The sequence below is a fragment of the Hermetia illucens genome, chromosome 1 (genome assembly GCF_905115235.1).
Source record: "Hermetia illucens chromosome 1, iHerIll2.2.curated.20191125, whole genome shotgun sequence".
Taxonomy (NCBI): Eukaryota; Metazoa; Arthropoda; class Insecta; order Diptera; family Stratiomyidae; genus Hermetia; species Hermetia illucens.
The window spans coordinates 102,001,374-102,018,958 of record NC_051849.1 but is presented as its reverse complement, the minus strand read 5'-3'; the positions used below and the strand labels follow the sequence as shown (position 1 = coordinate 102,018,958).

At 42.4% G+C, this 17,585-nt stretch overlaps 1 protein-coding gene across 1 annotated transcript in view; it reads right to left on the bottom strand.

Moving 5' to 3' along the window:
• LOC119646490 overlaps positions 1-17,585 on the bottom strand; it is a 567,562-nt gene that overhangs the window by 342,653 nt on the left and 207,324 nt on the right. Inside the window, 1 exon segment of the mRNA XM_038046949.1 lies at positions 2,217-2,701. Coding sequence (XP_037902877.1) covers positions 2,217-2,262 — 46 coding nt within the window. The 5' untranslated portion in view covers positions 2,263-2,701.

Here is a 17,585-nt window from a genome sequence, read left to right as displayed (position 1 = left end):
TTAAATTCAACGTAAAAGGATGTAACTCACTGCATGCATGAGCGTTCACAGTTCCCACCTTTCTACCAAATTTAGTGTCAATCACTACAACCGTCTCCGAGAAAAATGCGTGTGACGGACAGACAGACAGACAGACAGACGGACAGACAAACAGACAGACAGATAGACAGTAAATCGATTTTAATAATGTTTTGTGTTTACACAAAACCTTAAAAAAACGAAACAAGCTTTATCTATTTTATTCTATAAAATATAAAAAAACTCTAATTTTTTCAACATCGAAGTGTGATTTCTTGGGATTGTGCCAAGTTTAACCATAAACGACTATATCGTAATTCTTTGTTAATGACGGATACGCGTTAATCTATACCGAAACTCCTCAGTCAAGATCCTATCAGATAAGAAGAGCGCACCCTTCAGTATCTATGGGTGACAGCTCGAAATCGGATTCGGAACTACTATTAGGGTTTTCAGAATACAGAAGAATATACTACTACAAAAAGCAATGCGACCAGCATTGTGCTCGAATTTACCGAAAAATAATAAAAAATCGGGTTTTTAAACTAGAAACCCGCAAAAGTTTCCATACCTGACGCACCCAATTTCAGTTTACGATTTGAAAGTATTGTTGAAAATTTTATTTGGAAATTTGATGAAAATTTAATGCAAAATTTGGCGCCTCGACATCACCTGCTACATGGCGACCAGGGTTAAAGATTAGGAATCTATTTGCTACAGTGTACTGTAGTGACCGTTACGATTTTGAATGAAATGCTCTAACACACTTCAAGGCCCTGATCCAATATGGATTGTTGTGCCAACGATTATTATTATTATTAATCTATTTACAGAAACTGCCTAATTCAAAATATTTAAAATAGTTGGGGATCAAAGGCTCACTCTAATACTACCTGGCCACCAAACGTCGCAATTTCGCTGACCGGATTATAAATATAGAGTGCGGTAACCTGAGGGATATTTGTGAACAGATCGAAGGCCTGATAGGCAGAGAGCAGTTTGGGTTCCGCTATGGATCCTCCTGCAGGACTACATCAATAACCGTCGAATTCTTTTTATGCAAGGTGCGGGGTTCATCTCTGCTTCATCTGCTCTTTATTGATTTCAAGAAAGTTTTCGACTACGCGAAATGGCAGTGTGTCTTATGTATTCTAGGCAAAGCGATGTCGAGGTACAATTTCAGAAGAATTTTAAGTTTAAAGCGGAGTTCGACAACGGTACATTCTGTCGCCGATACTAATGCTTCTTGTTGTCGGTGACGCCTTCCACGACATGATAATGATGGACGGAGGTTTTAAACCTATCAAAACAGCCGAATCCAAATGTTGCAGATTTTAACTTTTCTTTATATTGTAACCCCCGTAGGCCCACCCCAAAACATATTCCAAATTGTACAACATCACAGCACATCCAATTACTGGGAAAATAAAAGACATACATTATCTGCAATTATGGCCAATATACGCAAATTACCACCCGGCCTCGAATTGCTTCCAAAATTTATTTATCTAGCAAGGCAATTAGTACTACTTACGTTGTTAATTCAAGTGATTTTCTTCCCCGCTCTATAATTCCTCTAAAAAGTTCAGTCCTCAATTTTGTGTGGCATTTTCAGTGGACACCGTAAATGTCAGAGTCATTAAGTGTCTACTGTAATATTTCAGGTATTAACATTTTGAAGTCGGTTGAACGCCGGAGATTTAAGACTTGCAAAAAGCCAAATTTTAATTTTCTATAGCATGTGGTCGCTGGTTAAATATTCATAATTCAACAGAGCCCATGGCCGTGGCAGGGCTTTAACACGCAGCCTTTTGGCCGGCGAAATGGTTGGTCGCCATGGTTAAATCATTTAAACTATTACTGCCGTCAATTTGACTCCCTTGCATTACATGACCACTTCCACGGGAGTATCCAGAGCATGAATAATAAAATTCAGCAGCATGAAAAATGAGTTGTAGCCTTTATTGTGTCGAACGAGAGGACATTATCCACGAAAGGATGAACGCTGCAGTGATGTACATATCTATGTAAATCCTTTTTATGACTGCAAATTAATTTTTTGCTGAATCTTGAAAACAAAACGCGGAGAACGTCGTAAATTTCAAATTTGTTCAACTGTGCAGGGAACGAGAAACGCGAAAATGGGAAAGACCAAGGGTAGGTACGAACACATTAAATTCAATAGGGCGGATACTCACCAGCAAGACCAACATGTACAGCTAGCAGGGCAGCAAATATGAACATTTTTAATTTGATACTCCCTGGGGAAAATCTGCTGTTTTCCCGTCGATGTTTTCGTCGTCTCCCCACCCAGCGTTTGATTGTGATGACGTTCCCTCCTTTGGTTTTTGTATGGTTTTCCACTGAACGACGGAATTATTCACAGCACAGTTTCAAATGATGTTAAAGGTTCACATGAAAAACATTTTCCGAATACGTTTCCGAAATACACAAAACACTATAAACAAAAAAGGTTCAGGAATGTAGCAGTAACATCGCTACATCCGCTTTTTCTCGCCCTTGATGTGATCTGCCCGGAAATTTTACATGCACGTACCAGGACATGTTTAGGCAAATATCGCGCTGGGCTTCGTTATTTCCAGTCCAATGTAGCGGTTAGGCTGGCAGCGAACATGGTGGTATCCGGACCATTTTGAGGAATAGGCAACAACGTTTAACATATCTGCAATGATAAAAGAATAAAAATTGTTTGATTTATGCCCGAAAACGGAATTTGAATAAAAAATGAATTTTTGCGGGTCTAGTTGGCCTGAAGCATTCAGAGGAGCATTTTCAGGATTTCGGTGCAGACCACAATTTGAATATGTGTTCGCCGAAGAACTTTGGAAAGGAGAAGCGTAACAAGCAAACAGATTTGTTCTCAAGTTTACCTATCCATCAGACCTAATAAAACTTTAAGGTTTTCAAAATATATATATGAAAATAAAAATCAGGAATGATGAGTTTATGTATAGAAACGAACAGACTTAGCTGACACTCTAAGCAACTAGGAGACGCTCATATAAAACATTCACTGCAATTTAAGAAAAGGGGCTGAGTCTAAACATAAAAATGTGCAAAAGATATTCTGATTATGATTTTTCCACCTTGTGTAGCTTTAGGGGGATACGACGTTTGGGAGTCTCCCTTTTTATGTACCTTTTTCTCAGAATGCAATAAGAGAGACGGATGGATGGATGAGGCTACTTTGTGTAGGATTGGTTTATGTCGCCTTATATTGCAGTCTGGTGATCTGTTATATGTCCTACCACAGTACATTTATGGGATAAATCCCATCTTAGCCGCTAGGAAAGCTAACCTCCCAGGCATATCTGATAGAGCCAAGGTTTGCTTTTCCCCAGGTGGTATGTTCCCACTGCGAGGACGCGAGACGGTCTAGCACAACCCTACATATTAGATCTTCCTAATATGATAGATCCACATCCTGTACATACATTTCTGTAGATGATGAAATAAGGCGTCGGCCCCAGAAATAGTGTTTGGATCTTTTTTGCATCATTCGCCTTCTCATTGTCATGAATATTTTTGTGCCCCAGCATCCACTTCAACGTTATCTCAGTTCTGGTTGCTAGGATTTTGAGGCGTTCTAGCATCCGCATAACTGTCTAGATCTGGTTCGGGAAGATGTGATAAAATGGAACGAATTTAAGCTGTGAATATGGATTTTAGAAAGCTTGTAGTTTATATATATTTCAGTTAAATATTAATTTAGTTTTCTGTAGTATTTCAGTTTTTCGTTATTGCAAAAAACAAAAAAAAAAACACGATTGTGACGCATTAAAAATAACTTGATGATAGGCGAGCATTTAGAATGTGAAAATGGTGCAAGCTTGTGTTGAAAAATTAACCTGCCTTGACGACAAAGCCGGCTCCCGAACGACAGAAGATCTATAATTGCACCCTTATAGGGTGGGCACAGCAAGGATTTGGGATTAATGTGTTAAGAAACACTAAGATTAATGAAAGTAAAACCTTTACTTTGGCTGTGAAGTACTGGATGGAACATTAACCACGTCATCATCTTGCCGGTATGTGGGACTCATTTAACAAGGTTACCTACTAAAAATACCCCGTCTCAAACTCGACTTTCCATCTCGGAACTGCTTTCGCGTTATTCCAAAGCAACTCCATTTTTTACACCCCCTTGCCTCTGTCTTTAAGGTTAAGGTCGAAGTCTTCGATTTCAATTCTCTTATTTGAAATCTTGATTTTGTTGTGTTAGTTGATTTGGTGTCAAATTTCTTCAAAAGAGATACGTTTATCATTTTTCATTTATTGATTGTATTCCAATAAAATTAATGCAGCAGGTTTTGTCTGATCCTTATTAAAATCGGTTTACTAACTGTCTGTCCATGGTCGTGGTCAACCCTTATAATCTCCTTAGGTATCTGTCAGGTGCAGGTGCTTTATGGTTCTACAGTGTCTTCGGTTACGGCTTTCTTTCTGCTTAGAGATTCATATGCAACAGGCGGAGAGCCAATGATGTGTGTCGGGGTTTGACCACCCATTAGCACATCGGTAATACTGATTTTATATGTTGATCACGAAGGATTGCAGATCATATCGTTGTGAATTTTTCGAATTTCACGTTCTTTATACAATATAGTTGCTTTCCTCCGATATTCCAAATGCAATTTATAAATAATGAAATAACACTTTATAATTCATAACAATACCTGCTTCTTGTGTCGTCTTGTGATCGTTTGTGCAAGCGCCATAATGTTTGTACCAAGAAGGGAGGGGTAATTAAAGCCACCTGATCGTTCAACACATAAGCTTTTTCCGACTTTCGCTAGGTTCACTCAGCAATGTAAACCTAAGCCGCTTTTAAGGTTTTTCATTTGGTATTCGGAACTTCAAATTTAATCCATTTTTTTAAGCTTTTATGTAAAACATTAGAATCAATTGAATGTCCGTGTGCTTGTCTGTCTATCACACCTGATTTATTCGGAAATGGTTGAAGCTATTGCTATTGTAATTTGGTAAGAAAATGAAGGTCTGTGAATTCCTTAACATACAACGAGTGCCGTTATTTTGCACTGGGTTTAAGGAAAGGAAGAGGGGGAGCATTTTTTTCCACAGAATATGGTCATTTCGGCTATCAAATGAAATCACTCGACTAGCACTTTTCGACACTGATATTTCTGATAATCGGTGAAACAGAGGAGTGTGAATCCAAAATGTATGCCCCGGATACTGCAACGTTCTCAGTACCTATACAACCGAAAAATTTGAAAGAATTCATAATGCTGCATCTATATAAAATCTAGGCCTCAAAATACATCCTATTCCGATATCTGCTTAAATAAAGTCAATAATAGCATATTATATATTTTAGAAGTTTCCGAAGATCCACCTTAAGTTCTTCCTAGGAGTACAAAATTTGGTACCATTATAAGCAATAATACAGTTTTTTATTTGGAATGTCAGAGATCCTAGGTCCACATCTATTTGATGTTGAACCGGATCAGATGGAGAATAACTTACCCTTTAAAAATTGAGTTATTCTTCTTCGGACTCGTCCTTTTGGGCATAGCATCCAAGTATTTCAAAAGTAAAAAGAAATATTACTAACGGTCTCGTCCAGGGCAGAGGCAACTCATCAGACGCTGCCTCACTCCTGCCCTGGGAGCAGCATGACCGGAAGTGGCAACAGATGAAAATCACTCCTTTCTAACATTAACATCGATTTACTGTCCGTCTGTCTATCCGTCACACGTATTTTTCTCGGAGATGGTTATAGCGATTGACACCAAATTTGGTAGAAAGGTGGGAACTGTGAACGCTCACGCATATAGTGAATAACATCCTGTTACATCGAATTTAAAAGGGTCCCCATACATGCAAAAGGGATTGTAATTTTTTTTTCATCGAATATAGTCATGTGTTAGCTTTGACATTTGTTGGAAAGGTGGGGAGCGCGGGGGGTTGAAATTGGTCACTTCTTCAATGGAACCCTTTCTCGGAAACTACTTAACCCAAAAATATGAAAAAAATCAAGAGGCTGCCACTGTATGGTGCCTAGGCTCCGAAGTACCCTCCATACCGATATCCCTTCAAATAAAGTTAATAATAGTACATTACTATAATTTTCAGTAATGCGGCAATATAGGTTATAATATAGAGCTTTTCACATAATATGTATATGCATATATTACGTGCTACATACTAATGTGACAAATGCACGCTCAAATCTCTTTATAAAAGAAATACACAAAACCTTTCGTACCTGAAGCGTCTAGCTTCCCGTTTCCTCACTTGTTATATAATTACAAAATATATTATAACAAGAGTGCGAATTATATCGAAACCGTTAGTCATTTTTCTTTCTACTTTTTGAATACTTGGGTGCTATGGTTGAAATCGCCATTTTCTTGTAGGCAGTTGGCAGCTCATGCGTGGGATGAGAGTACATTCAAAAAATCTGTTCCAAAATGCGCAGGGTTAGTAAAGCGAAGCGAGATTGTTTCTCAGAATATAACATTACCATCCAACAAGAAAAACCACATGAACTTCACTCTGATTTCTTAACCTAATTTCGCTTGTCTGTTTAAAAATTTTCTCCATCATCATCTTGTACTCAGCTCTCAGGTTTGCATTTTGTTCTTGGAAGAAGAATTTTATAGGCTGACAGTAATTGGTAGATAATGGACGCGATTGGCACTCACTACTTTTGCTGTTCTCTTGGTGTATACAATGGTACATTCGGATTGAACAATTGTCCCCTTATTAACACCAAATAGTAAAAGACTCGTCAAACCATATTTCGATTTTCGATTTTTGTCCACTGGACGATGAACGGCGAACGGGCCCGTGCACCAAAAAATTGAGAGTAAGTTGTTCTCCATGTGGTCCAGTCAAGTACATAGATGTGACTTAAGGATCTCTCACATCCCCAACAAAAAAATTAGCTTTAATCCAGCCTAAGCGGTTTTAAGTTCGGTATAATTCGCGCCTTTGTTTTGTTTTGCGATTATATAAAAAGGAGCGATTTCCATCTGTTGCCACTTCCGGTCACGCAGCTCCCAATGCCTCTGCCCAGAACGAAACTCAAACTCCTCTTTCTTTCTACTTTTTGAATTATTATAATAGTTATAAAGTTTGAAAAAAATCCAACTATTATTAACCTAGTTGTAGAAAAAGGTCAAATCTGTGTATTTGCGTGAATTTTTTTCAATATGCATACTTTCAATTCTCCCTTTGCCCTCAATGAATGATGAAAGGCTGTTTTCATAACCCTTGGAGAATTGAATTTTTCCTCCGCCAAGGAGTTCCCCAAATTGTAAAAGGCAACCGGTAGGCGTAAAGTCTGGCGAATATTAATCGATAACGAAGAGTTTCAAACTTCAACTCCCGTAATTTTACCTCAGCCACTTTAGCGGAATATGCTGAAGGTTATTGTACAGGAGGAGACGAGCCGATCGATTGGCCAGGCGTACCCGAAGCAATTAACAACCTAATATTGAGTGCAGGGTTGCTGGGGTTCTGGCCCTATATCAACTAAGTGAGATTGGAAATGCTGCATCACGTGATAAGGCGTTGGGAACTATCTTACCCCTGAATATCAACTGTGTACTGACTGATAAAGCTGAAGTTGGCGTGGGGTCGATGTCTGAGGCATCGACGAAAATGTCTGGGGCATCGACGAAAAAGACTTCGGTTGCATCTTGCTGAGGGAATGCTTGGAATATAGTTCTTGCTTTGTAGTCTTAAACACCTGGACTCCTGGCCTGTGGTCTTTGGCCCAGAAAATTAAGCGTTAAGAAGCGAATGTTGCTAGGCGGATCTATGTATGTGATGACGATAGAACATGGTGAACTCAAAAAGTTCAGAAATATGATGGTATGCTTTGACTAAGCCCAAGGTCGAGAAAATACGTTAGTCTACGAGAGAATACGCAAAGTCGTGGATGAATGGAATGGGTATTAGCCTGGAATCCCCTAGCCATTTAGACGTCTGTAATCGCCACAAGGTCTCCATTTGCCATTGACCAACACCTGTCTGAAGGTCAGTAAATTCCTTGCTTAAGAAGTTTCTCGAACTCTTTCCGCGCAATTGCGGACGGACCTTAGAAATGATAGGGAAGCCAATATTGTTGATGTGGCGCTGAACATCACCCTTAACCGGCTTAGAGAGGCTACGATCAGCAGCGATGTTGCGGTATTTTTGAAAAGTGCGTGGATACATGGGTCGTCTTCAAAAATGATGCAAAGAATTTTAGGCGTGTAAGATGAAATTCTTCCTGATGACCTAATTAAGATTGTGAGGTAAATGAGAGATCTGTTGTGCAGTTCCATTAGCATAGTAGCGCAGCAAGTCTGCGCATTCAGTAGGGAGTGTCGATATTTGCTATAACGCCCCAATACAACGTTCGCCGAAGTCGCAGACTCATAACAAGTTCTCTGTGGCCATCATTATGCTATCAGTCGATTTTTGCAGGATACGGTGAGGGTCGAAACTTCAGCGCCTGCATCTATAAGATACTGACGCGGTTAAGGGGTCACAAATTGTTAGGCGAGGTGGTGCTGCATTTCGCGTAGAAGTCAGCGGTGACATTTTCTGCATACCTTTAGTGGTACCAGCAGCGCCGGCACTTATCAAGGATCCCGACAGCCTACTACCAGATCGCCCTTTTCAGGAGGCGGTGATCTAAATCAACTCCATGATATGGTCGTACTCCCCCAACAAAAGGCATCAACCCTCGATGCTAGCTTAGGAACAATAGCTATTAGCGCTGCTATCGTCTGCTGCAGCTGCGTCACCTAGTCTTACGTGTTACGCGACCTCTTGTACCTTGTACCGTGGTAGCGACCAACGTGTACAGAGAGCCCAAATCCACGCAAGCCAGCATGGCCTGGGTGCCCTCCGAGAGTTTCTGCAGCCATAAAGACTGCAGGAGCTCGATGCCGACTTTGTGAGCACCCAACTGTTTCATCCTACGTAGCAGTTGGCTTGGTGTACGATCACCAAGCGTTAACTTTGTCAGTCAGTGATTTAGCCCAGTGCAGTGCAACGCTACTGTTGTTACTCTCGTTGGAAGAACGGCGGACAGCAGCTACGCCCACAGAATACACGCAACGGCACAAGGCTTAAAGTCTAAAGTACGGCAAGGCAAAGCAAGATGAACGCAATCGAGAGAAAAAATCCTAATTTTCACTTCAATAGTGTCACATTTAACGTTGGGAATGGTAATGAGTTGCCAAATGAAATTTTAGAAAGCACGCGTCGAATCGTGTTTGTTTTACGGTATCGGTTAATTCGTGCGACAACCACTTGTTCAGCTTTTCTATTTCGGCTTTCCCTAGAAGCACTGAGAACTAGCGATCACTCTTGAGCACTTTCCCGAGCATCTGCTTTCGCTGTGGTTTTGAAGCGTATTGTTATCCTGTTGGGTCTCAGGTCTATGTGGCTCATTTGATAGGCTGATATTGTCAGCAGCTAGCGTTTTAAATCAACGACTTACAGTGGGCTGATAAGTGCATTTGACACCAAACACATTGGTAATATTCCGAGCTGTGCCTTTTAGTTTGTTTCTTGTTCACTGCTTGAGATGCTGCATCTCTCTATTCATTGTTATTATAATTTTTTCCACATTTTTTGAGATAGCGCTTCAGTGTCATTATCACCACACTTAATATTGTCCAAGTAATAGGCTTACAGTGCAGGAAACAATCACAAAGGCGAACATATTTATGAAAACCGGGGTTCGAACCCGGAGCAACGAGATCGAGAGGCTACCGCTTTATCCTCTCAACAATCGTGCCAACGAATTTCCGACTTTTGCAGTTTTGCACCAAGACCGTTATGAAAAATAGAAATATGAAAATTTTCAAAAAGCAAATGTGTTACTGATTTTATGTGCTTTTATTATGAAATTATATTTTATTGAAGTTTACATTTCATTCAGAGAAATTTCAACCCAATAATACACAGGCTGGTCAGTACGCTGTCTCTCATTTTATTTTGACCTTCTTAGCTATTTTGAATAGAATGCAATAGACATCAACTCTAATCTTAACTTGAAATTTAAATACTTCATATCTTATTTGATATATAGATGTATATATGGTGTTCATAAATTCCAGTGTGCAGCGCGCCAACTTAAATTAAGGGGCCATTCTCTGAAACTACCCACTAAAATGCTTCTATATGACATCTAGGCTTCGAAATACCCTCCATTCCGATATCTACTAAAATAGAGTTAATAACAGTAAATTAATATATTTTTAAAATTTTCTACGAAGCCCCTTAAATTCATTCTAGACCCAAATTGCATTAATATTGGCTTTGATATGGAGCAGTCCACTGGAAAGTATAGTGGAAATTCTACTATTATTATCAAATGGACAGTAGGTCAAGATTGCCACTTTTGAGCCAAATTGTTACTCCCTGAGAGGTTAAATGTCAGTACCACATCGAATTGAATATCCGGTACATTCAATGTATATCGTGAACTCGAATATTATTACAGTTCAACAAAACCTTTCATAGCTGAAGAGCCGAGATCCGGTTTCCCGACTACATTCAGAGGAGAACTGCGAAATATACTGCTTATTGCGATATGGCCAATGTGATTGTTAGTCGAAACACAATTAGAAACATATCACTCTTGTTGTCACAGTCACCAGAACTATTCTTCGCCATTACATGCCTTAGCAATGTCACCTTTAAGAACTCTTTCCAAAACTGCAAGATTGTGCTCTGGTAGACAAGATTGTATCCCAGTGATCATCGGTATTATCGGACAATCTTGTTTAGATTTTGCGCTATTTACGCAAACGCAGCAGCGGCACGTACGTGAAGATAAGTGCCAATTAGATGATGGGCCGGTTCGAGGCCGATATTAGCACTTCTTTCGGTACGCACATCCAAAAAACAACTCGTTCATTGCGATGTGGTCACTCTTATTTGAGATTTATTGCCAGACCCAACTAACCTTGTGATAGGTGTCCTGCATATCCTCGCCATATATACACTGTGTCAAAAAAGTATTCGTCTGCTTATCTTTTCCAAGATTAACTTAGGATTTTCATAATTAAATAAAAAGTCCTGAATTTTTCTTTAGAAATAATTCACTCAATCGTTAAAAAGAAAAACAAAAATACAAAATAAATGCCAGTATTACATACCAAAAACGTATTCGTCTCTATACATTTTCTCTTGAAATGTCAGAATGTTGTAGAGTAGCCACAATTTTGTATTTAGTGTTATGTATTTCGGGTCTTTATCTTAATTAAAAATGTAATCTGGGGATAGGCCCATACTTTTCACGCTTCTATGAAGATAACATTTGGAAATTTTTGTGGTCCATATTCCCAATGAAAATGTGCAGGTAAGCCACTCCTTTAGCGCTCAGTGACCCCTTTCCGTGTTTTACTGTAGGAATTAGATTTCACAGTTTTATTTTCTCCATATTTTTATTTTTCCCTCGGATTTAAATATATTAAATTTGCTTTCATTTATGAAGACGACTTTTTTCTAAAAGTTCAGGGGATGATCCCTATACATTTTGCAAACACAAGTCACTTTTTAAGGTTTTGTGTAAACACAAAACCTTCTTAAAATCGGTTTACTGTCTGTCTGTCTGTCTTTTTTTTTTTTTTTTTTTTTTTGAGGAGGTGGAAATCTTCAAAAGACACTGGTCTGGACACACCAGCGTGTGGGATTTTTACCCACTAAAACCACCCCCGACTCCCTCCCTGCCCCGCGGAACCACCATAAGGTATTACATCACGGGGCGGAGTCAGCTCACTCTAGCTTAATCCCATTTCTTCTATACGCGGCGCACGTGACCGCGTTTTTCTCCTTTCCTCTGCCTTTCGCAATTTATGTTGAATTGATGCGATCATGGAGTTGACCGCATCCCAATTCTCTTGATGTGCTAGCATTTTCGGCACCAGATTTTCTGGTACCAGCACCTCTCCTAGAGTCTCCTCTAGGTTCCTCCTTTCTTCCACAAATCTCGGACAGTGGAAGAATACATGCTCTGGGTCCTCTGGGACTCCATCGCAATTTGGACAGTCGGGTGAGGTCTCCAATTTAAACCTGTGAAGGTATTGGAGATATCCTCCATGTCCCGTGAGAAACTGGGTGAGATTATAATTAACCTCACCGTGTCGTCTCTCCAACCACTCCTTGATGGCAGGAATGAGCCTGTGAGTCCACCGACCCTTTCCCGAGCGTTCCCACCGCTCTTGCCATCTATTTATGGATCTCTTCCTCTCAGCCTTCTTCGTCTGCAATAAGGGAGAGATTGGTTTCGCATGGTATATATTCGCCATCTCATCTGCCAAGATGTCAATGGGCATCATTCCAGAGATGACGAATGCTGCATCATCTGAGACAGTCCTGAAGGCAGAGCATACCCTCAGAGCTGTCCTCCTGTAGACTGCATTCAGTTTGCTAGTATTAACTGACATCCGCAATGCCTCGCTCCAAACTGGGGTCGCATAGAGCATGATTGAGGTCACCACCCTGGCTATAAGCAACCTAGAGGTATGCCGTGGCCCTCCCACGTTCGGCATCATCCTGGCCAGGGCCATACTGGCAGTGGATGATTTATCACAAACATACTGTACGTGTTGCTTATAGCTGAGCTTCCTGTCTATCACCACCCCCAAGTATTTGATGGCCGGCTTGGAAGTGATGATATGATTCCCGACTCTAACACAGGCGTAATTTCTCTTCCGGCGCTTCGTGATGAGGACCGCTTCCGTTTTTTCCTCCGCAAGCGTCAGACCAGAGCTCTCCAACCAGCATTTGACAGCACCGATTGCCTCGCTTGAGTATAACTCAGCATCTTCGAGATGCTTTGCGACAACAACCAGTGCAATGTCGTCAGCGTAACCCACCACTGTGGCTTCCTCCGGAAGGGGAAGATTAAGTACATCGTTGTACATGATGTTCCACAGTAGTGGGCCCAATACGGAGCCCTGCGGGACACCCGCGGAAACGACGTACTCCTGCGGTCCGTCATCAGTGTCGTACCAGAGCCTCCTTTCAGTTAAATAACTATCGACAATTGCGGCAAGGTAGGCGGGAATACCAACCTTCGCTAGGGATTTCCGGATTAGATTCCAATTGGCCGAATTGAATGCATTTTTCACGTCCAGGGTTACTACCACTTTCCGTGGATTGCATCTTCGGCCAAGCCAGTAACCAATTTGATGGCATCAATGGTTGATCTGGCTTTACGGAATCCATACTGCCGATCTGAAAGGCCGCCTTGGCTCTCAACTACTGGGAGTAATCTATTATAGATTACCCGCTCTAACATTTTCCCCACCGTGTCCAAAAGACATATGGGTCGGTATGAGGATGGTTCACCTGGTGCTTTACCAGGCTTGGGCAGAAGCACCAACTTCTGTCGCTTCCATACCGCTGGAAATATTCCCTCGGACATGCACGCTTCGAACAACCCAGCAAACATGTCCGGCCTGGATTTGACGGCAAGCTTAAGGGCCTTATTCGGTATTCCGTCCAGGCCCGGTGCTTTGTTGTCTCCTATTCTGCCGCAGATCTCCAGGAGCTCGTCTCTGGTGACTGGCGGGATTGACATCACATTCAGAGGTGGTTGGAATGTGTCGGTGTTTTCCTCTTGCTGGGGGAATAACCCCTGGATGATTTTCAACAAGAGGGCGGGGCACGTGATCTGCGGAGACGAACGGCCTCTAAATCGTCCCATCACGATTCCATAAGCTCTCCCCCACGGATTTACGTCCGCTTCTGAGCAGAGCTCCCTAAAGCATTTCCTCTTGCTTCGCTGGATGGCCAGCTTGAGGGTTTTGCGGGCTGCTTTGTAGGCGCACTCTTTCTGCCCTTGATCGACTCTACCTACCGCCCTCTGAGCCGCTCTTCTCGCTCGGTGGCAGGCCGATCGAAGGCCAGTCAGTTCATCATTCCACCAGTAGTTTGGTCTTCTACGGGGGAATGCGCACTTCCTAGGCATGGACGCGTCACATGCTTTGGCGATGCATTGAGCCAGATGGACAGCTCTTTCCGTAGAGGCGCCTGCTATATCAGGTTGATCCAACCACACCTCTAAGAAGCTCTGCTCATCCAAAGATTTTGCAGACCAGCCTGAAATCTTTTTCGGTTTCGGGCATGATAGCTCTTTGCCCTGAGGTTCGATACATGTCTCAAAGAAAACTGCCTGGTGATCGCTGTGGGTGTAGCGTTCGCTGACGCACCAGGACATACCACGCGCCAGCGAAGGGCTGACAAAGGTCAGGTCTACAACCGAGCCTGATCCCCCTTTCTGGAAGGTGTTTACAGCACCTTCGTTAGCCAAAACTATGTCCATCTGCGCAAAAGCTTCTAATAAACTGCGCCCCCTAGCATTTGATTCCCTACTACCCCACTCTAGGGCCCAAGCATTGAAATCACCAGCAATCACCTTTGGACTTCGTCCCTTCGCGTCGAGAACAAGATTATCAAGCATTTGCTCGAATTCAGACAGTGTCAAACTTGGCGGGGCGTAGCAGCTGTATACATATACACCACTTATTTTCGCCCACACGAAGCCACTGCCTGCCTGACTTGCAGTACATTGTATGGCTTGTCGACCGCAAGCCCATATCGCCGCTCCACCAGTCGAATCTTTCACCCATATGCCACCGTGACGGTGTCTATACGGTTCGCTTATGATGGCGATTTCCATCTCAGATTCGAACGTGGTCTGCTCAAGTAAATCCTGAACGACCCTGCAATGATTCAGGTTTATTTGAATAAACCTCATTTTCTCATTGCAGTGAGCGCCTTCCTAAATGCTGGACATTTACCACTCCCGGCAATATGCCGGTTATCCTGTCCCTCTTTTACTTCGCACAATAGGCACTTGGGGTCCCTATTGCACTCTCTGGCAATATGGCCTTTCTCCCTACACCTTCTGCATCGATCGGATCGATCAATGCTGCTGGTGCATGCCTTCGCGAAGTGTCCAAACATGAGGCATTTAAAGCACCTCTTCAGTGAAATTTGTTCCCTTAAACGGCAGACAACCCATCCAATCCGAACCCTTCCGGCAGCCAATAACATCTGTGCTGCCTCCGCTGGTACTCGTATTGTGGCTGTTTGAGTACCACCATAGGCTTTTCGTAAGCCCACAATAGACTCCTCGGTGAGTTCTTTCAACTTGAATTGCTCCTTCAGAGCAATACAAATTTCTTCTTTCGATGTTACTTCATCGAGATCCTTACATTGAAGGTAGATCTCATGTTTTTGGGCACGCACTGCGGCATTCTCCCCAAGTGAGTTTTTCACTTGAGTGCGAAAGTCATCAGTTTTGGCCACGCTGGATCTTTTCAGCTCGAACATGAGATCCCCTTTCTGGGTTCTTCGGATTCGGTTTACATTTCCGCTCAGATCTTTTAGGTCGGGATCCGCTTTGACCTTTTTGAGTATCTCCGCGTAGGACAGATTGCCCTTACTGGAGATAACAATTACATCTGGACGAGTTCGCACTTTTGCCTTTCGTTCCGCTTTTTTGTTGGTAACTTTAGTCCATCCGTCGTTTTAGCTGGTCTTAGGCTTCGCAACGCTGGTCGAGTTTCCTAGATTCTCTGTACGGTTTCCTCCTTCTGACCTGTTGGTGTTGGTTTTCCGGATGTCCTGTCCGCCTTTTTTTCTCTTAGGCGCCTGCTGATTATTTAAAGGATCCCCCTCTTTTTCACGTACTCGCTTATTTCGCTGGGATTCGATGGTAGTACGGTTAGGCGTCACTTGGGTCGCTTGTGATACTGTTGGCACAGCGGGGTTCGGCGTGTTCTTATTATTCTTTTCCTCCATCTGTGATCTATTATAGAGAACTCTAATGGCCCTCACCATATTCTTTATGGCTTGGTGCACGTTGTGCTTGTCCTTGATAAACTCGGACAGCTCAACTATTTTTGCCCCAAGCTGGGTGAAGGGTAATTCCTCCGGATCGGGACTCTGCTCCCTATAAGTCCCGGCAGGGTTACTCCTTTTACATGGTCCTTCACTTTTGGCCTGTACTTTATCCTTCATCGTCTTTGGCATTGGTGGAGATCTCAAAGTTGATGAGCTTCTTTTGAATGGATCTCTTCCTTGTTCCTGGAGCACCTCCTGCTGTCGAGCATCTTGAACATGTGCGGTGGGTGTTGTCACGGTTTTTGTTGTCCAAAAAGCTGCTTTTAGTTCATCTTTGTTTGGTCTTGTTATTGGTGTTCTCGGTAAAGTCGTACTTCGCTTGAATACTTCCTTCTCCAGATCCAAATCACTTGTAGCATTATATGCCAAGGTGGCCAAGTTGTCCACCACCGAGGCACTGCGGTCGAGGGATATCGACGACCGGGAGCCCGCTTGCTCACTCCCAAAAGCCGCCGGTACTGGGGTTCCGAGCCCCTGCACCGTAAGTTTCCTCCTTCTCTCGTCTTCCATGGTGGTTTTATGTTCTGGGTATCCTTCCCATAGCCATTTTGATCCGCGCACCAGAGATGAGCAAACACTAGCCCATGCACAATCAAAAAAGAAAAGTGCATGAACACATATTTACACATCAATAGGTATGCCCCTATCCGCCAGCTGGGGTCGCGCCTGATGGGAGATCTGGCCACTCCTCACAGGTCTGTCTGTCTGTCTGTCTGTCCGTCCGTCTGTCTGTCTGTCTGTCTGTCCGTCACACGCATTTTTCTCGGAGACGGTTATAGCGATTGACACCAAATTTGGTGGAAAGCTGGGAACTGCGAACGCTCACGCATACAGTGAATTACATCCTTTTACAACGAATTTAAGGGGGGGGTCCCCATACATGCAAAAGGGGGGTGTAAATTTCTTTTTCATCAAATATAGTCATGTGGGGTATCAAATTAAAGGTCTCGGTCAGTACTTTTCGAAGCTGGTCTTAGTTTTGACATTTGTTGAAAAGGTGGGGAGTGCGGGGGGTTGAAAGTAACCATTCCTTTACGGGGGCCATTCTCAGAAACTACCCAACCGAAAAATCTGAAAAAAATCAGGAGGCTGTCACTATATGGTGCCTGGGCTCCGAAATACCTTCCATACTGATATCTGCATAAATAAAGTTAATAATAGTATATTACTATAATTTTTAGTAATTCGCTGCAGAACCCCCCTTAAATTCATGCTAGGATCACGAAATTTCGTAGCAATATAGGGTATAACATAGAGCATGATCTTACCAAGTTTGGTGGAAATCGTACTATTACTAACGAAGTTATAATACGTCAAAGTTGTCGCTTCTTTGCAAATTCAAGACTATGAATGTCAATATCATCCGAAAGTGGATATTCCCACATCATATATGCATATATTACGTGCTACGTACTAAGAAATACACAAAACCTTTCGTACCTGAAGCGTCCAGCTTCCGGTTTCCCGACTTGTTCTTTGTTAATTTTGCTGATGTATGGTTTCCTGCGAGCTGTAAGCCTCTTGCAGGGCATTCCGTACATTTTCAACTGATGTGATCTATCTCTTTCTCCACCTCAGCAGCAGTTCTTTGCGAAAAACGGCATTTCCGGTTAATTTTTATGGTCGGCCAGATCTTCAGACGTTTTGGCACTTTCCTC